The following is a 23042-nucleotide window of genomic DNA, read 5'->3' on the forward strand; positions in this document are numbered from 1 at the left end:
CAACGTCAACAAAACGAAGGAGCTGATCGTGGACTTCAGGAAACAACAGAGGGAGCACGCCCCTATCCACATCGATGGAACAGCAGTGGAGAAGGTGGAAAGCGTACACATCACTGACAATTTGAAATGATCCACCCACACAGACAGTATGGTGAAGAAGGCGCAACAGTGTCTCTTCAACCTCAGGAGGCTGAAGAAATGTGGCTTTGGCCCCTAAGACCCTCAAACTTTTACAGATGCACAATTGAGAGCATCCTGTCGGGCTGTATCACTGCCTGGTACGGCAACTGCACTGCCCACAACCGCAGAGCTCTCCAGAGGGTGGTGCGGTCTTCCCAAAGCATCACCGGGGGCAAACTGCCTGTCCTCCAGGACACCTACAGCACCCAATGTCACAGGAAGGCCAAAAAGATCATCAAGGATATCAACCACCCGAGCCACTGCCTGTTCACCCCGCTAACATCCAGAAGGTGAGGTCAGTACAGGTGCATCAAAGCTGGGACCAAGAGACTGAAAAACAGCTTCTATCTCAAGGCCATCAGACTGTTAAACAGCCATCACTAGGCGGCTTCCACCCGTTTACGTAACCCTGCACCTTAGAGGCTGCTGCCCCATATATGTAGACATGGAATCACTGGTCACTTTAATAATGTTTACATACTGCTTTACTCATTTCATATGTATATACTGTATTCATTTCAACTGTATTTAGTCAATGCCACTCCGACATTGCTCGTCCTAATATTTATATATTTACTTTTACTTTTAGATTTGTGTATTGTTGTGAATTGTTAGATACTACTGCACTGTTGGAGCTAGGAACACAAGCAATTAAATACACCCGCTATATCATCTGCTAAATATGTGTATGTGACCAATATCATCTGCTAAATATGTGTATGTGACCAATAACATCTGCTAAATATGTGTATGTGACCAATAACATCTGCTAAATATGTGTATGGACCAATAACATCTGCTAAATATGTGTATGTGACCAATAACATCTGCTAAATATGTGTATGGACCAATAACATCTGCTAAATATGTGTATGTGACCAATAACATCTGCTAAATATGTGTATGGACCAATAACATCTGCTAAATATGTGTATGTGACCAATAACATCTGCTAAATATGTGTATGGACCAATAACATCTGCTAAATATGTGTATGTGACCAATAACATCTGCTAAATATGTGTATGGACCAATAACATCTGCTAAATATGTGTATGTGACCAATAACATCTGCTAAATATGTGTATGGACCAATAACATCTGCTAAATATGTGTATGTGACCAATAACATCTGCTAAATATGTGTATGTGACCAATAGCATCTGCTAAATATGTGTATGTGACCAATAACATCTGCTAAATATGTGTATGTGACCAATAGAATTTGATTTGACTATACAGAGTAGTGACACTAACTCCTCAGTAGATGGAAAAGGATATGGGTCTGGACACGCAGCAACCCAGACACCACTGCTGTCGGAGATCACACATACTGACTCAAGGTAACTTTAGTTATTGTCTGTCTGACTGACTGTGTCTGTGTGACTGTGTCTGTGTGACTGTGTTCTCATGCATGTGTTCGTGTGTGTTGTCACATTGATTATTTGCTCTCAGGGGAAGGGGAGTAGAGCTGATCTCATAAATTGACCACTGAAGTCCCTAATGCCATTTGTCAGTGTTGCCGATTACAGCCATCACCACATGAGGAGACAATAATGTAAATACAATAACATACAGTAAGAAGCCTGTCAGTACTGTTATGATTCAATACAATAATGTACAGTAAGAAGCCTGTCAGTACTGCTATGATTCAATACAATAACGTACAGTAAGAAGCCTGTCAGTACTGTTATGATTCAATACAATAATGTACAGTAAGAAGCCTGTCAGTACTGCTATGATTCAATACAATATCGTACAGTAAGAAGCCTGTCAGTACTGCTATGATTCAATACAATAACGTACAGTAAGAAGCCTGTCAGTACTGTTATGATTCAATACAATAACATATAGTAAGAAGCCTTATGATTCAATACAATAACGTACAGTAAGAAGCCTGTCAGTACTGCTATGATTCAATACAATAACGTACAGTAAGAAGCCTGTCAGTACTGCTATGATTCAATACAATAACATACAGTAAAGATCCTGTCAGTACTGCTATGATTCAATACAATAATGTACAGTAAGAAGCCTGTCAGTACTGTTATGATTCAATACAATAACGTACAGTAAGAAGCCTGTCAATACTGTTATGATTCAATACAATAACGTACAGTAAGAAGCCTTATGATTCAATACAATAACGTACAGTAAGAAGCCTTATGATTCAATACAATAACGTACAGTAAGAAGCCTGTCAGTACTGTTATGATTCAATACAATAACGTACAGTAAGAAGCCTGTCAGTACTGTTATGATTCAATACAATAACATACAGTAAAGATCCTGTCAGTACTGCTATGATTCAATACAATAACATATAGTAAAGATCCTGTCAGTACTGCTATGATTCAATACAATAACATACAGTAAAGATCCTGTCAGTACTGCTATGATTCAATACAATAACATATAGTAAAGATCCTGTCAGTACTGCTATGATTCAATACAATAACATATAGTAAAGATCCTGTCAGTACTGCTATGATTCAATACAATAACATATAGTAAAGATCCTGTCAGTACTGCTATGATTCAATACAATAACATATAGTAAAGATCCTGTCAGTACTGTTATGATTCAATACAATAACATACAGTAAAGATCCTGTCAGTACTGTTATGATTCAATACAATAACGTACAGTAAGAAGCCTGTCAGTACTGTTATGATTCAATACAATAACGTACAGTAAGAAGCCTGTCAGTACTGTTATGATTCAATACAATAATGTACAGTAAGAAGCCTGTCAGTACTGCTATGATTCAATACAATAACGTACAGTAAGAAGCCTGTCAGTACTGTTATGATTCAATACAATAATGTACAGTAAGAAGCCTGTCAGTACTGCTATGATTCAATACAATATCGTACAGTAAGAAGCCTGTCAGTACTGCTATGATTCAATACAATAACGTACAGTAAGAAGCCTGTCAGTACTGTTATGATTCAATACAATAACATATAGTAAGAAGCCTTATGATTCAATACAATAACGTACAGTAAGAAGCCTGTCAGTACTGCTATGATTCAATACAATAACGTACAGTAAGAAGCCTGTCAGTACTGCTATGATTCAATACAATAACATACAGTAAAGATCCTGTCAGTACTGCTATGATTCAATACAATAATGTACAGTAAGAAGCCTGTCAGTACTGTTATGATTCAATACAATAACGTACAGTAAGAAGCCTGTCAATACTGTTATGATTCAATACAATAACGTACAGTAAGAAGCCTTATGATTCAATACAATAACGTACAGTAAGAAGCCTTATGATTCAATACAATAACGTACAGTAAGAAGCCTGTCAGTACTGTTATGATTCAATACAATAACGTACAGTAAGAAGCCTGTCAGTACTGTTATGATTCAATACAATAACATACAGTAAAGATCCTGTCAGTACTGCTATGATTCAATACAATAACATATAGTAAAGATCCTGTCAGTACTGCTATGATTCAATACAATAACATACAGTAAAGATCCTGTCAGTACTGCTATGATTCAATACAATAACATATAGTAAAGATCCTGTCAGTACTGCTATGATTCAATACAATAACATATAGTAAAGATCCTGTCAGTACTGCTATGATTCAATACAATAACATATAGTAAAGATCCTGTCAGTACTGCTATGATTCAATACAATAACATATAGTAAAGATCCTGTCAGTACTGTTATGATTCAATACAATAACATACAGTAAAGATCCTGTCAGTACTGTTATGATTCAATACAATAACGTACAGTAAGAAGCCTGTCAGTACTGTTATGATTCAATACAATAACGTACAGTAAGAAGCCTGTCAGTACTGTTATGATTCAATACAATATCGTACAGTAAGAAGCCTGTCAGTACTGCTATGATTCAATACGATAACATACAGTAAAGATCCTGTCAGTACATAACATACAGTAAGAAGCCTTATGATTCATTACAATAACATACAGTAAGAAGCCTGTCAGTACTGTTATGATTCAATACTATGATTCAATTTCAGTTTCGTTACCTCAAACGGCACCCTATTGCCTATATAGTGCACTACTTTTGACCAAAACCTATTCCCTATATAGTGCACTACTTTTGACCAGGGCCTATAGGACTATGATGTCTTGAGCTGCAAGGACATGTGACCCCTGGATATAGACAGTCTGAACCTGTCAGGAAATGAAACCTGGAAGACGGACCTTGGTCGCATTCAGTTGGGAGAAAACCTTTTTTTTTTTAAACGGGGAAGGTACAACCTGAAATTGTCCAATAAGAACGCTGATTTCCCGTTGCAAAAGTTATTGCTACGTGTGTGCCCGAATGAACACAACCTAGGCTAGTTTTTCATATTTTTCAGAGTTGTAAACCACAGTGACCTTTATGAAACAAGATGAAGCTGTGTTTATTCATTAGTTCAGATTGAACGAGCTGCTAACCGATCATTACAAGGCTCTTTATTATTTTCCTCGAAGCACCAGCCATTTGATTTAGCTCCTAATTTCTCTATTCTAAGACTGGCTGACAAGACTCCTCATACGTGTGTGTGTGTGTGTGTGTGTGTGTGTGTGTGTGTGTGTGTGTGTGTGTGTGTGTGTGTGTGTGTGTGTGTGTGTGTGTGTGTGTGTGTGTGTGTGTGTGTGTGTGTGTGTGTGTGTGTGTGTGTGTGTGTGTGTGTGTGTGTGTGTGTGATAAGATTCCCTACCATCTCCCAGTCATAAGTCAAATGAACGTTCCCCTAGTACGAACAGAGCGAACAGGTTGGGATCAGAGCGACCATTAGTTCTGTCAGGGAGTGGATGTTTAATCCCATAGAACAAGGTAAAGAGGTGTCTAGCAGCCAATGAAAGAATATAAATGATTCTCTCAGTTCGCCACTGCCAGGTGATTGGCAGGTGGTGGTGGAGGAATACCTAGGATAGGATAAAGTAATCCTTCTAACCCCCCCCCCTTAAAAGATTTAGATGCACTATTGTAAGTGGTTGTTCCACTGGATATCATAAGGTGAATCCACCAATTTGTAAGTCGCTCTGGATAAGAGCGTCTGCTAAATGACTTAAATGTAAATGTAAAATGCATCGGGGAAGGGGGGAACCATCAGAGAGAGAAGGAGAAGAGTTATGGTGTGGCACTGTGGTAGGCAGGTCTGGGATCAGTTGGAAGTGGGTGAAAGTGGAAGAGTTATCAGGCCGTGTCTGAGGAAGGAGGCTCAGGAAAACACACACGGATGATAACATGTTGTCTGTATTAGTTGTGGGAGAAAGAAAGACAGAGAGAAGGGAGACTAGAGGGAGAGGGTATGTTCAGAGACTCATGGTTTGACTGTAATAGTGAGTGAGAGAGATGCCAATAAAACCCTTTAATTTAATTGAAATTGAGAGAGAGGCACAGAAGACACATGGTTGTCATTAGTATGCCTGCTCTTGTCTGTGGAGACAACCAGGGGAGACGACCAGGGCAGACAACCAGGGCAGACCACCAGGGCAGACGACCAGGGCAGACGACCAGGGGAGACGACCAAGGGAGACGACCAGGGGAGACGACCAGGGCAGACGACCAGGGCAGACGACCAGGGGAGACGACCAGGGCAGACGACCAGGGGAGACGACCAGGGCAGACGACCAGGGGAGACGACCAAGGGAGACGACCAGGGCAGACGACCAGGGGAGACGACCAGGGGAGACGACCAGGGGAGACGACCAGGGCAGACGACCAGGGGAGAAGACCAGGGCAGACCACCAGGGGAGAAGACCAGGGCAGACGACCAGGGCAGACGACCAGGGGAGACGACCAGGGGAGACGACCAGGGCAGACGACCAGGGGAGAAGACCAGGGGAGACGACCGGGGAGAAGACCAGGGGAGACAACCAGGGGAGTGTTCTTTTATTTCTTCTCATTCTGTTACTTTTCGTCTCGTTATGCTGTCTGCCGTCTGCCTTTGACTAGCTGAACTGTAGGCTTTCATCTCTTAGTGACGTTTTAGATCACACACTGTGCACCTCTGACTATTCCTTTTTCAGATCAAATAACCCCACCCTTCCCCTCGTGTGCGTGTCACTGAGTAACTAGGAAGTGTTTGCATTAGAGCTGTTATAGCTTGAACTATATACTAGCTCCTGAAATGGGCGGCAGGTAGCCTAGTGGTTAGAGCGTTTGACTAGTAACTGAAAGGTTGCAAGATCGAATCCCCGAGCTGACAAGGTAAAACTCTGTCGTTCTGCTCCTGAACAAGGCAGTTAACCCACTGTTCCTAGGCTGTCATTGAAAATAAGAATGTGTTCTTAACTAACTTGCCTAGTTAAATAAAGGTACATTTAAAAAATGTAAAACATTATTGCTTTACAATATACATATTATCTTTGCTTCTGTGGACTGTACTGTGACTTAGCTTTGTGACTTATTGTGTAAAAACACAATTGGAGCACAAAAAAGCTCAGTTGGAGACTATCCTATCAACGGGACCCGAGCAACTGTAATATCTGAACAAGGCCATGGATAATATACAACCAGCTTTTTTCCCTATGCACCAGCAGGACAAAACGGCAACGTCGGGTAAGCTCAGGAGGGGTGGTGTGTTTGTTAACAACACCTGCTCAGTTGATCTCTAATATTAAGGAAGTCTTGAGGTTCTGCTCTCCTGAGTTAGAATACGTCATGATAAGCTGTAGACTGCACTATTCCTAGCAGTCTATGTACCACCACAAACCGATGCTGACACTAAGACCACACTCAACGAGCTGTATAGGGCCATAAGCAAACAACAACCGAACAACAAAGTATTCACACCCCTTGACTTTTTCCACAAAATTGAGATTTTGTCACTGGCCTACACACCCCATAATGTCAAAGTGGAATTATGTTTTTACAAAATAATGAAAAATTAAAAGCTGAAATGTCTTCAGTCAGTAAATATTCAAGCCCTTTGTTATGGCAAGCTAAATATGTTCAGGAGTAAAAAAATCTTAACAAGTGTCATAATACCTTGCATGGACTCACTCTGTGTGCAATAATAGTGTTTAACATTTCTGAATGACTACCTCATCTCTGTACCCCACACATACAATTATCTGTAAGGTCCCTCAGCCGAGCAGTGAATTTCAATCACAGATTCAACCACAAAGACCAGGGAGGTTTTCCAATGCATCGCAAAGAAGGGCGCCTATTGCGATATGGGTGTAAAAAATTAAGCAAACAGATATTGAATATCCCTTTGAGCATGGTGAAGTTAATTACACTTTGGATGTGTAATTAAGGATCAAGGATTTCACCATGAGGCCAATGGTGACTTTAAAAAAGTTAGAGTTTAAAAGCGTGATAGGAGAAAACTGAGGATGGATCAACAACATTGTAGATACTCCACAATACTAACCTAAATGACAGAGTGAAAAGAAGGAAGCCTGTACAGAATAAAAATATTACAAAACATGCATCCTGTTTGCACTAAAGTAAAACTTCCAAAAATGTGGCAAATAAATTAACTTTATGTCCTAAATACAAAGCGTTATGTTTGGGGCAAATCCAACACAACTGAGTACCACTCTTAATATTTTCACGTTTTTTAGGATAAAAAGAAACTGAACAAAGCTAAGCACAGGAAACTTCTAGAGGAAAAACATGAATGTCTGCTTTCCAAAATACACTGGGAGACAAATTCACCTTTCAGCAGGATGTTAACCTAAAATGCAAGGCCAAATATACACTGGAGTTGTTTACCAAGGCGACATTGAATGTTCCTGAGTGCCCTAGTTAATTTGAACTGAAATCGCATGAAAATCTATGGCAAGATTTAAAAATGTCTGTCTAACAATTATCAACAACCAACTTGACAGAGCTTGAAGAATTGTTATAATAATGTGCAAATATTGTACAGTCCAGGTATGCAAAGCTCTTACAGACATACCTAGAAAGACTCACAGTAATTGTTGCCAAAGGTGATCCTAACATGTATTGACTCAGGGGTGTAAATACTTATGTAAATTAGATTTATGTATTTCATTTTCAAAACATTTGGTAAAATATCTAGAAACATGTTTTAATTTTGTCATTGTGTGTAGATGAGTGATATAAAAAGGACTAAGATCAAATCCTACTACACCGGCTCTGATGCTCGTCGGATGTGGCAGGGTTTGCAAACTATCATGGATTACAAATGGAAACCCACCCGCAAGCTGCCCAATGATGCACGCAATCATGCCAAACGAGTGAAATGTAGACTACAGTCGTGGCCAAAAGTTTTGAGAATGACACAAATATGAATTTTCACAAAGTCTGCTGCCTCAGTGTCTTTAGATATTTTTGTCAGATGTAAATAGTACATGAACAGTGATTATTTTTGATTGTAAGAGAGCGAGAGAGTTCACTCATTAACACAGGAGAGGCTGTCGTAGCGCCTAATTAAGCTCCACACATGAATGGTCTCAGGATGCTTTACTGTTGGCATGGAATACTGAAGTATAATTAGAAGCATTTAATAAGTGTCAAAGGCTTTTATTGACAATTACATGAAGTTGATGCAAAGAGTCAATATTTGCAGTGTTGACCCTTCTTTTTCAAGACCTCTGCAATCGGCCCTGGCATGCTGTCAATTAACTACTGGGCCACATCCTGACTGATGGCAGCCCATTCTTGCATGATCAATGCTTGGAGTTTGTCAGAATTTGTGGGTTTTTGTTTGTCCACCCGCCTCTTGAGCATTGACCACAAGTTCTCAATGGGATTAAGGTCTGGGGAGTTTCCTGGCCATGGACCCAAAATATCGATGTTTTGTTCCCCGAGCCACTTAGTTATCACTTTTGCCTTATGGCAAGGTGCTCCATCATGCTGGAAAAGGCATTGTTCGTCACCAAACTGTTCCTGGGTGGTTGGGAGAAGTTGTTCTCGGAGTATGTGTTGGTACCATTCTTTATTCATGGCTGTGTTCTTAGGCAAAATTGTGAGTGAGCCCACTCCCTTGGCTGAGAAGCAACCCCACACATGAATGGTCTCAGGATGCTTTACTGTTGGCATGACACAGGACTGATGGTAGCTCTCACCTTGTCTTTTCCGGACAAGCTTTTTTCCGGATGCCCCAAACAATCGGAAAGGATATTCATCAGATAAAATGACTTTACCCCAGTCCTCAGCAGTCCAATCTCTGTACCTTTTGCAGAATATCAGTCTGTCCCTGATGTTTTTCCTGGAGAGAAGTGGCTTGCTTCTTTGCTGCCCTTCTTGACACCAGGTCATCCTCCAAAAGTCTTCGCCTTACTGTGCGTGCAGATGCACTCACACCTGCCTGCTGCCATTCCTGAGCAAGCTCTGTACTGGTGGTGCCCCGATCCCGCAGCTGAATCAACTTTAGGAGACGGTCCTGGCACTTGCTGGACTTTCTTGGGCGCCCTGAAGCCTTCTTCACAACAATTGAACTGCTCTCCTTGAAGTTCTTGATCCGATAAATGTTTGATTTAGGTGCAATGTTACTGGCAGTAATTCCTTGCCTGTGAAGCCCTTTTTGTGCAATGTAATGATGACGGCACGTGTTTCCTTGAAGGTAACCATGGTTGACAGAGGAAGAACAATGATTCCAAGCACCACCCTCCCTTTGAAGCTTCCAGTCTGTTATTCAAACTCAATCAGCATGACAGAGTGATCTCCAGCCTTGTCCTCGTCAACACTCACGCTTGTGTTAACGAGAGAATCACTGACATGATGTCAGCTGGCCCTTTTGCGGATCACGATACCTTGCTCCCAGACAGACTAAACAACTTTTTTGCTCACTTTGAGGACAATACAGTGCCACTAACACGGCCCGCTACCAAAACCTGCGGGCTCTCCTTCACTGCAGCCAACGTGAGTAAAACATTTAAACGTGTTAACCCTCGCAGGGCTGTATGCCCAGACGGCATCCCCGGCCACGTTCTCAGAGGATGCGCAGACCAGCTGGCTGGTGTGTTTACAGACAAATTCAATCAATCCTTATCCCAGTCTGCTGTCCCCACATGCTTCAGAGGGCCACCATTGTTCCTGTTCCCAAGAAAGCTAAGGTAACTGAGCTAAATGACTACCGCCCTGTAGCACTCACTTCCGTCATCATGAAGTGCTTTGAGAGACTAGTCAAGGGATCATATCACCTCCACCCTACCTGACACCCTAGACCCAATCCAATTTGCTTACCGACCCAATAGGTCCACAGACGACGCAATCGTCATCACACTGCACAGTGCCCTAACCCATCTGGACAAGAGGAATACCTATGTAAGAATGCTGTTCATCGATTACAGCTCAGCATTTAACACCATAGTACCCTCCAAACTCGCCATTAAGCTCTGACCCTGGGTCTCAACCCTGCCCTGTGCAACTGGGTCCTGGACTTCCTGACGGGCCGCCCCCAGGTGGTGAGGGTAGGTAACAACATCTCCACCCCGCTAATCCTCAACACTGGGTCCCCACAAGGGTGCGTTCTCAGCCCTCTCCTGTACTCCCTGTTCACCCACGACTGTGTGGCCATGCACGCATCCAAGTCAATCATCAAGTTTGCAGACGACACTACAGTGGTAGGCTTGATTACCAACAACCTCGAGACGGCCTACAGGGAGGAGGTGAGGGCCCTCGGAGTGTGGTGTCAGGAAAATAACCTCACACTCAATGTCAACAAAACAAAAGAGATGATCGTGGACTTCAGGAAACAGCAGAGGGAGCAGCCCCCTATCTACATTGACGGGACAGTAGTGGAGAGGGTGGAGAGTTTTAAGTTCCTCGGCGTACACATCACGGACAAACTGAAATGGTCCACCCACACAGACAGCGTGGTGAAGAAGGCGCAGCAGCGCCTCTTCAACCTCAGGAGGCTGAAGAAATTTGGCTTGTCACCAAAAACTTTGACAGATGCACATTCGAGAGCATCCTGTCGGGCTGTATCACCGCCTGGTACGGCAGCTGCTCCGTCCATAACCGGAAGGCTCTCCAGAGGGTAGTGAGGTCTGCACAACGCATCACCGGATGCAAACTACCTGCCCTCCAGGACACCTACACCACCCGATGTCACAGGAAGGCCAAAAAGATCATCAAGGACAGCAACCACCCAAGCCACTGCCTGTTCACCCTGCTAACATCCAGAAGGTGAGGTCAGTACAGGTGCATCAAAGCTGGAACCGAGAGACTGAAAAACAGCTTCTACCATCAGACTGTTAAACAGCCATCACTAACGTTGAGTGGCTGCTGCCAACATACTGACTCAACTCAAGCCACTTTAATAATGGGAAAAGTGATGTAATCAATTTATCACTTGCCACTTTATATTATTTATATTAGATAATGTTTACATAACCTACATTATTCATCTCAAATGTATATACTGTACGCTATACCATCTACTGCATCTTGCCATCTTGATGTATTAAATGTATCACTAGACACTTTAAACAATGCCACTTTATATAATGTTTTCATAACCTACATTACTCATCTCATATGTATATACTGTACTCCATACCATCTATTACATCTTACCTACGCCATTCGGCCACCACTCATTTAGATGTACATATTCGTATTCATTCCTTTACACTTGTGTGTACAAGGTAGTTGTTGTGGAATTGGTAGATTACTTGTTAGATATTACTGCATGGTCGGGAACTAGAAGCACAAGCATTTCGCTACACTTGCATTAACACCTGCTAACCATGTGTATGTGACAAATACATTTTATTTTATTTTATTTCTTAACAAAAGAATCACTGGCATGATGTCAGCTGGTCCTTTTGTGGCAGGGCTGAAATGCAATGGAAATGTTTTTTTTTAGGATTCAGTTCATTTGCATGGCAAAGAGGGACTTTGCAATTAATTGCAATTAATCTGATCACTCTTCATAACATTCTGGAGTATATGCAAATTGCCAACATACAAACTGAGGCAGCAGACTTTGTGAAAATTTATATTTGTGTCATTCTCAAAACTTTTGGCCATGACTATATACTCGCTTTAAGGCAAGCAACAAGCAACACTAGCTGCTACCGAGTGGCTATAGTGGATAACGCCCTTGTCCCGAAGCTAGCATCAATTAGCCTCGAGCCAGGCGCATCTCCCGGCTAGCAAACAAAATTACTCCAGCTACAATACCTCTTTTGCTAATTGGCCTGGACCCTTTGTTGACACGGAGCCCCGAAGATCCATCACGACGGGTCTGCCGACGTAATTCTGTCCGTTGTGCCCTCAACCGGCCTTTGCCGGACGTCGGTGAAGACACTTCTGCTAGCCCCAGCCTGCTATCTTTATGAACGCCGTGTCTCCCGCTTGTTAGCGTAGTAACAACTACCTAGCGGCTTCCCTGTTTCATCTATTGCTGTTCACTGGACCCTATGATCACCTGGCTACATAGCTGATGCCTGCTGGACTGTTCATTAATCACGGTACTCCATTTAGTTTATTTTGTTTATCAGTCGGCCCCAGCCTCGAACTCAGGCCCTGTTTGTAGTTAACTGACCCTCTCTGCCCATTCTTCAACATTTTACCTGTTGTTGTTGTCTTAGCTGATTAGCTGTTGTTGTGTAACCCATTGTTGTCTTAGCTAGCTCTTAGTTAGCTCTGCGGTGACCTCACCTAGCATAACTAGTGCCTCCAGAGATGCAACCTCTCTCATCATCACTCAATGCCTAGGTTTACCTCCACTGTACCTGCACCCTACCATACTCCTGTCTGTACATTATGCCCTGAATCTGATCTACCACACCCAGTAACCTGCTCTTTTTATTCTCTGTCTCCAACGCACTAGACGACCAGTTCTGATAGCCTTTAGCCGTGCTCTCATCCTACTCCTCCTCTGTTCCTCTGGTGATGTGGAGGTTAAACCAGGCCCTGTGTATCCCCAGGCGCTCTCATTTGTTGACTTCTGTAACCGTAAAAGCCTTGGTTTCATGCATGTTAACATCAGAAGCCTCCTCCCTAAGTTTGTTTTACTCACTGCTTTAGCACACTCCACCAACCCTAATGTCCTTGCCGTGTCTGAATCCTGCCTTAGGAAGGCCACCAAAAATGTGGAGATTTCCATCCCCAACTACAACATTTTCCGTCAAGATAGAACTGACAAAGGGGGAGGAGTTGCAGTCTACTGCAGAGATAGCCTGCAAAGTTCTGTCATACTTTCCAGGTCTATGCCCAAACAGTTCGAGCTTCTAATTTTAAAAATGAATCTCTCCAGAAATAAGTCTCTCACTGTTGCCGCCTGTTATAGACCCCCCTCAGCTCCCAGCTGTGCCCTGGACACCATATGTGAATTGACTGCCCCCTATTTATCTTCAGAGTTCATTCTGCTAGGTGACTTAAAATGGGATATGCTTAACACCCCGGCCATCCTACACTCTAAGCTAGATGCCCTCAATCTCACACAAATTATCAAGGAGCCCACCAGGTACAACCCTAAATCCGTAAACATGGGTACCCTCATAGATATTATCCTGGCCAACTTGCCTTCCAAATACACCTCTGCTGTTTTCAATCAGCATCTCAGCGATCACTGCCTCATTGCCTGCATCCGTTATGGGTCCGCGGTCAAACGACCAACCCTCATCACTGTCAAACACTCCCTAAAACACTTCTGCATGCAGGCCTTTCTAATCGACCTGGCCCAGGTATCCTGGAAGGGTATTGACCTCATCCCGTCTGTAGAGGATACCTGGTTGTTCTTTAAAGTAATTTCCTCACCATCTTAAATAAGCATGCCCCTTTAAAAAAATGTAGAACTAAGAACAGATATAGCCCTTGGTTCACTCCAGACCTGCCTGCCCTCGACCAGCACAAAAACATCCTGTGCCGTACTGCACTAACATCGAATAATCCCCGCAATACACAACTTTTCAGGGAAGTCAGGAACCAATACACACAGTCAGTTAGGAAAGCAAAGGCTAGCTTTTTCAAACAGAAATTTGCATCCTTGTAACGCTCATCGTAAGTGGTAGTTGAAGTGGACCAAGGCGCAGCATGGTAAGTGTCCATGATTACTTTATTCATAAACACACTCAAACAAAATAACAAAAGCGAAAACGAAAATGCACAGTTCCGTCAGGTACAGACACTAAACAGAAAACAACCTCCCACAAAACCAGGAAGAAAACAGGCTGCCTAAGTATGATTCCCAATCAGAGACAACGATAGACAGCTGCCTCTGATTGGGAACCACACTCGGCCCAAAAACAAAGAAACAGAAAACATAGATTTTCCCACCCGAGTCACACCCTGACCTAACCAAACATAGAGAATAATAAGGATCTCTACGGTCAGGGCGTGACAATCCTGCAGCTGTAACTTTAGCAAGTTCTGTTACACTGTAAAGTCCATGGAGAATAAGAGCACCTCCTCCCAGCTGCCCACTGCACTTAGGCTAGGAAACACTGTCACCACCGATAAATCGAGATATTTCAATAAGCATTTCTCTACGGCTGGCCATGCTTTCCTCCTGGCTACCCCAACCCCGGCCAACAGCTCCGCAACCCCCGAAGCTACTTGCCCAAGCCTCCCCAGCTTCTCCTTCACCCAAATCCAGATAGCAGATGTTCTGAAAGAGCTGCAAAAGCTGGACCCGTACAAATCAGCTGGGCTAGAAAATCTGGACCCTCTCTTTCTAAAATTATCCTCCGCCATTGTTGCAACCCCTATTACTAGTCTGTTCAACCTCTCTTTCGTATCGTCCAAGATTCCTAAAGACTGGAAAGCTGCCACGGTCATCCCTCTCTTCAAAGGGGGTGACACTAGACCTAAACTGTTACAGCCCTATATCCATCCTGCCCTGCCTTTCCAAAGTCTTCAAGAGCCAAGTTAACAAACAGATCACTAACCATTTCGAATCCCACCGTACCTTCTCCGCTGTACAATCCGGTTTCCGAGCTGGCCACGGGTGCACCTCAGCCACGCTCAAGGTACTAAACGATATCATAACCGCCATCGATAAAAGGCAGTACTGTGCAGCCGGCTTCATCGACCTGGCCAAGGCTTTCGACTCTGTCAATCACCTTATTCTTATCGGCAGACTCAACAGCCTTGGTTTCTCAAATGACTGCCTCGGCTGGTTCACCAACTACTTCTCAGATGGAGTTAAGTGTGTCAAATCGGAGGGCCTGTTGTCCGGACCTCTGGCAGTCTCTATGGGTGTACCACATGGTTCAATTCTCGGGCCGACTCTTTTCTCTGTAAATATTAATGATGTTGCTCTTGCTGCGGGTGATTCCTTGATCCACCTCAACGCAGACGACACCATTCTGTATTCATGTGGCCCTTCTTTGGACACTGTGTTAACAAACCTCCAAATGAGCTTCAATGCCATACAACACTCCTTCCGTGGCCTCCAACTGCTCTTAAATGCTAGTAAAATCGCTGCCCGCACCCGCATCACTACTCTGGACGGTTTGGACTTAGAATATGTGGACAAGTACAAATACCTAGGTGTCTAGCTAGACTGTAAACTCTCCTTCCAGACTCACATTAAGCATCTCCAATCCAAAGTTAAATCTAGAATCGGCTTCATATTTCACAACAAAGCCTCCTTCACTCATGCTGCCAAACATGCCCTCGTAAAACTCACTATCCTACCGATCCTTGACTTTGGCGATGTCGTTTACAAAATAGCCTCCAACACTCTACTCGGCAAACTGGATGCAGGCTATCACAGTGCCTTCCGTTTTGTCACCAAAGCCCCATATACTAGCCACCACTGTGACCTGTATGCTCTCGTTGGCTGGTCCTCGCTACATATTCGTCGCCAAACCCACTGGCTCCAGGTCATGTATAAGTCTTTGCTAGGTAAAGCTCCGCCTTATCTCAGCTCACTGGTCCCCATAGCAACACCCAACCGTAGCACCCGCTCCAGCAGGTATATCTCACTGGTCATCCCCAAAGCCAACACTTCCTTTGGCCGCCTTTCCTTCCAGTTCTCTGCTGCCAATGACTGGAATGAATTTCAAAAATCGCTGAAGTTGGAGACTTATATCTCCCTCATTAACTTTAATCATCAGCTATCTGAACAGCTCACCGATCGCTGCAGCTGAACACAGCCCATCTGTAAATAGCCCATCCCACTACCTACCTCATCCCCATATTGTTTTTATTTACATTTATTTGCTCTTTTGCACACCAGTATTTCTACTTGCACATCATCATCTGCACATCTATCACTCCAGTGTTAATTTGCTAAATTGTAATTACTTCGCTTCTATGGCCTATTTATTGCGTTACCTCCTTACTCCATTTGCACACACTTTATATATATTTGTCTATTGTTATTGACTGTACTTTTGTTTATCCCATGTGTAACTCTGTGTTGTTGTTTTTTGTCACACAGCTTTGCTTTATCTTGGCCAGGTTGCAGTTGTAAATGAGAATTTGTTCTCAACTGGCCTACCTGGTTAAATAAAGGTGAAATTTAAAAAATTTAAAAACATGCATGAGGCACCAGCTGTTCTGGACAACTGTGCGATCAGTGTGAGTAAAACCTTTAAACAGGTTAACATTCACAAGGCCGCAAGTCTAGACGAATTACCAGGACGCGTGCTTAGAGCATGCACTTACCAGCTGGCAAGTGTTTTCACTGACTTTTTCAACCTCCCCCCAACACAGTCTGTAATATTTACATGTTTCAAGCGGACCAACATAGTCCGTGTGCCCAAAAACACCAAGGTAACCTGTCTAAATGACCATCTCCCCTTAGCAGACGTGTAGCCATGGAATACTTTGAAAGGCTGGTCATGGCTCACATCAACACCATCATCTCAGACACCCTGGACCCTCTCCAATTCACACACTGCCCCAACAGATCCACAGATGACGCAGTGTCTATTGCACTCCAAACTGCCCTTTCCCACTTGGACAAAAGGAACACATTTACATTTGAGTAATTTAGCGGACGCTATTATACAGGAGCAATTAGTGTTAAGTGCCTTGCTCAAGGGCACAGCGGTAGATTTTTCACCTAGTCACCTCCGGGATTTAAACCAGCGACCTTTTGATTACTGGCCCAATGCGCTAACTGCTAGGTTACCTGCCGCCCTGTGAGAATGCTGGTCATTGACTACAGCTCAGCATTCAACACCATAGAACCCTCCAAGCTCTTCACTAAGCTAAGGACCCTTGGACAGAGTACCCTTCTTCCGTATGTTTGGGGAGTCTCCCACATGCCTTTTTGGTGAACACCAAACGGGTTTGCTTTTTTTTCTTTAAGCAATGGCTTTTTTCTGGCCACTCTTCTGTAAAGCCCAGCTCTGTGGAGTGTACGGCTTAGTGGTCCTATGGACAGATAGACCAATCTCCGCTGTGGAGCTTTGCAGCTCCTTCCGGTTTATCTTCGGTCTCTTTGTTGCCTCTCTGATTAATACGCTCCTTGCCTGGTCCATGAGTTTTGATGGGCGGCCCTCTTTTGGCAGGTTTGTTGGGGTGCCATTTTCTTTCCATTTTTTTATAACGGATTTAATGGTGCTCCGTGGGATGTTCAAAGTTTCTGATATAACCCAACCCTGATCTGTACTTCTCCACAACATTGTCCCTGACCTGTTTGGAGAGCTCCTTGGTCTTCATGGTGCCGCTTGCTTGGTGGTGGCCCTTGCTTAGTGGTGTTGCAGATTCTGGGACCATTCAGAACAGGTGTATATATACTGAGATCATGTGACACTTACATTTCACACAGGTAGACTTTATTTGAATACTTTTGCAAGGCACTGTAAATAGTTAGTCCGGGTAGCTATTTGGTTAACTATCTGCATTTACCCTTTTTGCCCAATTTTTTTTTTTTTTTACTCATCACATACGCTGCTGCTACTGTTTATTATCTGCCACTTTATTCCTAGTTATATGTACATACAGATTTTTCCTCAATTTCCTCGTACCCGTGCACATCGACTCGGTACTGGTACCTTGTATATAGCCAAGTTATTGTTACTCATTGTGTATTTATTATTACTTTTATTATTACATGTTTTACTTTTCTATTATTTCTTTATTTTCTTTAACTCTGCGTTGTTCGGAAGGGCCTGTAAGTAAGCATTTCACTGTTAGTCCATACTTGTTGTTTACGAAGAATGTGACAAATAAATACAAATGAATATAACATTTGATTTGATAACTGTATATAGAGTTCCAGCTCTGTGACTAGAAGACTGGTGTCTACTGTAGCTCTGCGATTAGAAGACTGGTGTCTACTGTAGCTCTGCGACTAGAAGACTGGTGTCTACTGTAGCTCTGCGACTAGAAGACTGGTGTCTACTGTAGCTCTGTGACTAGAAGACTGGTGTCTACTGTAGCTCTGTGACTAGAAGACTGGTGTCTACTGTAGCTCTGCGACTAGAAGACTGGTGTCTACTGTAGCTCTGCGACTAGAAGACTGGTGTCTACTGTAGCTCTGCGACTAGAAGACTGGTGTCTACTGTAGCTCTGCGACTAGAAGACTGGTGTCTACTGTAGCTCTGTGAGTAGAAGACTGGTGTCTACTGTAGCTCTGCGACTAGAAGACTGGTGTCTACTGTAGCTCTGTGACTAGAAGACTGGTGTCTACTGTAGCTCTGCGACTAGAAGACTGGTGTCTACTGTAGCTCTGTGACTAGAAGACTGGTGTCTACTGTAGCTCTGTGACTAGAAGACTGGTGTCTACTGTAGCTCTGTGACTAGAAGACTGGTGTCTACTGTAGCTCTGCGACTAGAAGACTGGTGTCTACTGTAGATCTGCAACTAGAAGACTGGTGTCTACTGTAGCTCTGTGACTAGAAGACTGGTGTCTACTGTAGCTCTGTGACTAGAAGACTGGTGTCTACTGTAGCTCTGTGACTAGAAGACTGGTGTCTACTGTAGCTCTGTGACTAGAAGACTGGTGTCTACTGTAGCTCTGCGACTAGAAGACTGGTGTCTACTGTAGCTCTGCGACTAGAAGACTGGTGTCTACTGTAGCTCTGTGACTAGAAGACTGGTGTCTACTGTAGCTCTGCGACTAGAAGACTGGTGTCTACTGTAGCTCTGCGACTAGAAGACTGGTGTCTACTGTAGCTCTGTGACTAGAAGACTGGTGTCTACTGTAGCTCTGTGACTAGAAGACTGGTGTCTACTGTAGCTCTGTGACTAGAAGACTGGTGTCTACTGTAGCTCTGCGACTAGAAGACTGGTGTCTACTGTAGCTCTGTGACTAGAAGACTGGTGTCTACTGTAGCTCTGTGACTAGAAGACTGGTGTCTACTGTAGCTCTGTGACTAGAAGACTGGTGTCTACTGTAGCTCTGCGACTAGAAGACTGGTGTCTACTGTAGCTCTGCGACTAGAAGACTGGTGTCTACTGTAGCTCTGTGACTAGAAGACTGGTGTCTACTGTAGCTCTGCGACTAGAAGACTGGTGTCTACTGTAGCTCTGCGACTAGAAGACTGGTGTCTACTGTAGCTCTGCGACTAGAAGACTGGTGTCTACTGTAGCTCTGCGACTAGAAGACTGGTGTCTACTGTAGCTCTGTGACTAGAAGACTGGTGTCTACTGTAGCTCTGTGACTAGAAGACTGGTGTCTACTGTAGCTCTGTGACTAGAAGACTGGTGTCTACTGTAGCTCTGCGACTAGAAGACTGGTGTCTACTGTAGCTCTGTGACTAGAAGACTGGTGTCTACTGTAGCTCTGTGACTAGAAGACTGGTGTCTACTGTAGCTCTGCGACTAGAAGACTGGTGTCTACTGTAGCTCTGCGACTAGAAGACTGGTGTCTACTGTAGCTCTGTGACTAGAAGACTGGTGTCTACTGTAGCTCTGCGACTAGAAGACTGGTGTCTACTGTAGCTCTGCGACTAGAAGACTGGTGTCTACTGTAGCTCTGTGACTAGAAGAGCTTAGAGTACAAAACCCCTGGTCCCTTCTGTGTTACATGCTTCTGTGTTTTGTCTAAACAGTGACATATTCCTCCTCTCCAGATATGAGCTGCGTATTCGCTACCTTCCAAAGGGATTCCTGCACCACTTCAGTGAAGACAAACCCACACTCAACTACTTCTACCAGCAGGTGAGACAGACAAACAAACAAAATTATGTAATCAAGTTAATCACAGGATTTCCTGTGATTAATTGCAAATTCAGAAATGACTTTCATTTGAGCTGTAATTTAAGATTTTTTATACAAAAAGCATTACAAGAATATTGATGTCTTGATTTTGTTGAAAGTAACCTTTGTGAAATCAGGTGAATTAGTAAAGCACACTTTCTTTAACCTCAATGTCAACTTTGACATCACATTGTTGTTTTTAGCTGTATAGATTATATATTTGGGATGTTTTCAGTGTATTGTGAATGCTTTCAGACAATGCGATTAATCGCTATAAAAAAAAACAAGTGCACTAAAATTACAAAAAGCTAATGAGTTAACTGATGAACTCTGGCAGCCCTAAAACCCACACACCCCAAAACATTATCCATGGGATTTGATTAACAGAGAGACAGCCTGGTTTCTAACAGGCCATTGACCACGCTATTTCAAAGCATACTTGGCTAGGCCTATTTATTCAACAACACTGTAACCGCTGGCGGAGGCATATAGCACTTCTAACAGTGTGTATGTGTTTGTGCAGCCATGTGTGCAAGTGTGTGTGTCTGTGTGTGTGTGTGTGTGTGTGTGTGTGTGTGTGTGTGTGTGTGTGTGTGTGTGTGTGTGTGTGTGTGTGTGCGTCTGTGTCTGAGGGATCCAAGCCTTTACTGTGTGTGTGTGTGTGTGTGCGTGCGTGCGTGCGTGCGTGCGTGCGTCTGTCTGTCTGTGTGTGTGTGTCTGTGTCTGAGGGATCCAAGCCTTTATTGTGTGTGTGTGTGTGTGTGTGTGTGTCTGTCTGTCTGTCTGTCTGTCTGTCTGTCTGTCTGTCTGTCTGTCTGTCTGTCTGTCTGTCTGTCTGTCTGTCTGTCTGTCTGTCTGTCTGTCTGTCTGTCTGTCTGTCTGTCTGTCTGTCTGTCTGTCTGTCTGTCTGTGTCTGAGGGATCCAAGCCTTTACTGTGTGTGTCTGTGTGCGTGCGTGCGTGCGTGCGTGCGTGTGCGTGTGTGTGTGTGCGTGCGTGTGTGTGTGTGTGCGTGCGTGTGTGTGTGTGTGTGTGTGTGTGTGTGTGTGTGTGTGTGTGTGTGTGTGTGTGTGTGTGTGTGTGTGTGTCTGTGTCTGAGGGATCCAAGCCTTTACTGTGTGTGTGTGTGTGTGTGCGTGCGTGCGTGCGTGCGTGCGTCTGTCTGTCTGTGTGTGTGTGTCTGTGTCTGAGGGATCCAAGCCTTTATTGTGTGTGTGTGTGTGTGTGTGTGTGTGTGTGTGTCTGTCTGTCTGTCTGTCTGTCTGTCTGTCTGTCTGTCTGTCTGTCTGTCTGTCTGTCTGTCTGTCTGTCTGTCTGTCTGTCTGTCTGTCTGTCTGTCTGTCTGTCTGTCTGTCTGTCTGTCTGTCTGTGTCTGAGGGATCCAAGCCTTTACTGTGTGTGTCTGTGTGCGTGCGTGCGTGCGTGCGTGCGTGTGCGTGTGTGTGTGTGCGTGCGTGTGTGTGTGTGTGCGTGCGTGTGTGTGTCTGTGTGTGTGTGTGTGTGTGTCTGTCTGTGTCTGAGGGATCCAAGCCTTTACTGTGTGTGTGGGAGTGTATGGGTGCAGTGGGGGGAGGTATTAGGGTTTAACACACGGTGTGTAGCCACCCGCGGGGCTGTAGAGGCAGAGAGGTGAACTGGGTTAGTGGGCCTAGGGGGGCTCTGCCTGGCGCTCTGGGGACGAGACACTCCCTCCCATCCAGGGGCTGTAGAGGCAGAGAGGTGAACTGGGTTAGTGGGCCTAGGGGGGCTCTGCCTGGCGCTCTGGGGACGAGACACTCCCTCCCATCCAGGCGGGGGAGAAAACAGCAGCGGAATACATTTCAGCTCACTTGTGAGTTTTACTCTTGTGGTTTTAAAATTCTAAAGGCACTTGCACATCTGAGCTATCTTTGTTTTAGGTGCATGGTAACAGTTGAATAACATGAGAGTAAAAAGAGGAAACCAGCACACTGCTCTTGCTGGTATCACTGCTCTTTAATACGCTTTATGTATCGGCCTCACGGCCTTCATCAGAGTTTTTTGAGAGCAGTGATACCAGCAAGAGCAGTGTGCTGGTTTCCTCTTTTTACTGTCATGGTTTTGCTGAGTGCCAGCTGAAAGAAAAATGGTACTGATGGAAGGTGAAAGGTCAGTGTTTGAAGGGCTAATCATGGAGCATGAGAAGAGCTTCTGTCCTGAATTCAGTCTGGTATGGAACAACACTTTCAGGAACCAGGTTCTGTTTCCATGATCTACAGTGGCAGAATCAATGTCTCTATTGGTGTTAGAATACAAAGAGCTGGCGCTCAACATGACAAATGGGACATTCAGAGAGGACATAATAGCCCATGAAACATTCAGAAGCAAACACTCATCTGTCTCAGGAAATGTCTCGCTCTGTGTCAGTCCGCCAGTGTTGTGTTGCTATCACTGCAGGTGCACCCACCCAGCCTTTATCAACCAATATCACAGTCAGGTTCTTATGGGCTGTTATTATGGTTAATAAGATGTCATGTCTCTGCCACTGTCTGTCTCTCTCTGTCTGTGTCTTTCTGTGGGAGGGAGGGATGGAGTGTTTGTTGAAGAGCTGTATAGCAGTAAGGTCCCCCTCAATGCCTTTGTCCCCTGTGTCCTACCCCTCATTCTAGAAGTCAGTGTGTTCTACCCCTCATTCTAGTAGTCAGTGTGTTCTACCCCTCATTCTAGAAGTCAGTGTGTTCTACCCCTCATTCTAGAAGTCAGTGTGTTCTACCCCTCATTCTAGAAGTCAGTGTGTTCTACCCCTCATTCTAGAAGTCAGTGTGTTCTACCCCTCATTCTAGAAGTCAGTGTGTTCTACCCCTCATTCTAGAAGTCAGTGTG

General features: G+C 44.0%; 1 protein-coding gene across 12 annotated transcripts in view; it reads left to right on the forward strand.

Moving 5' to 3' along the window:
- Positions 1-23042, forward strand: part of LOC106588992 (focal adhesion kinase 1) — a 252781-nt gene that overhangs the window by 148300 nt on the left and 81439 nt on the right. For 11 of the 12 annotated variants that reach the window (XM_014178602.2, XM_014178603.2, XM_014178600.2 and 8 more), the window contains one exon: positions 20076-20163. In XM_014178602.2, coding sequence (XP_014034077.2) covers positions 20076-20163 — 88 coding nt within the window. Of the gene's footprint in view, positions 1-1422; positions 1524-20075; positions 20164-23042 lie in introns of those variants that run through there. The other variant, XM_045709598.1, reaches the window with a different exon arrangement.

Source organism: Salmo salar, chromosome ssa27, assembly GCF_905237065.1.
Source record: "Salmo salar chromosome ssa27, Ssal_v3.1, whole genome shotgun sequence".
NCBI lineage: Eukaryota > Metazoa > Chordata > Actinopteri > Salmoniformes > Salmonidae > Salmo > Salmo salar.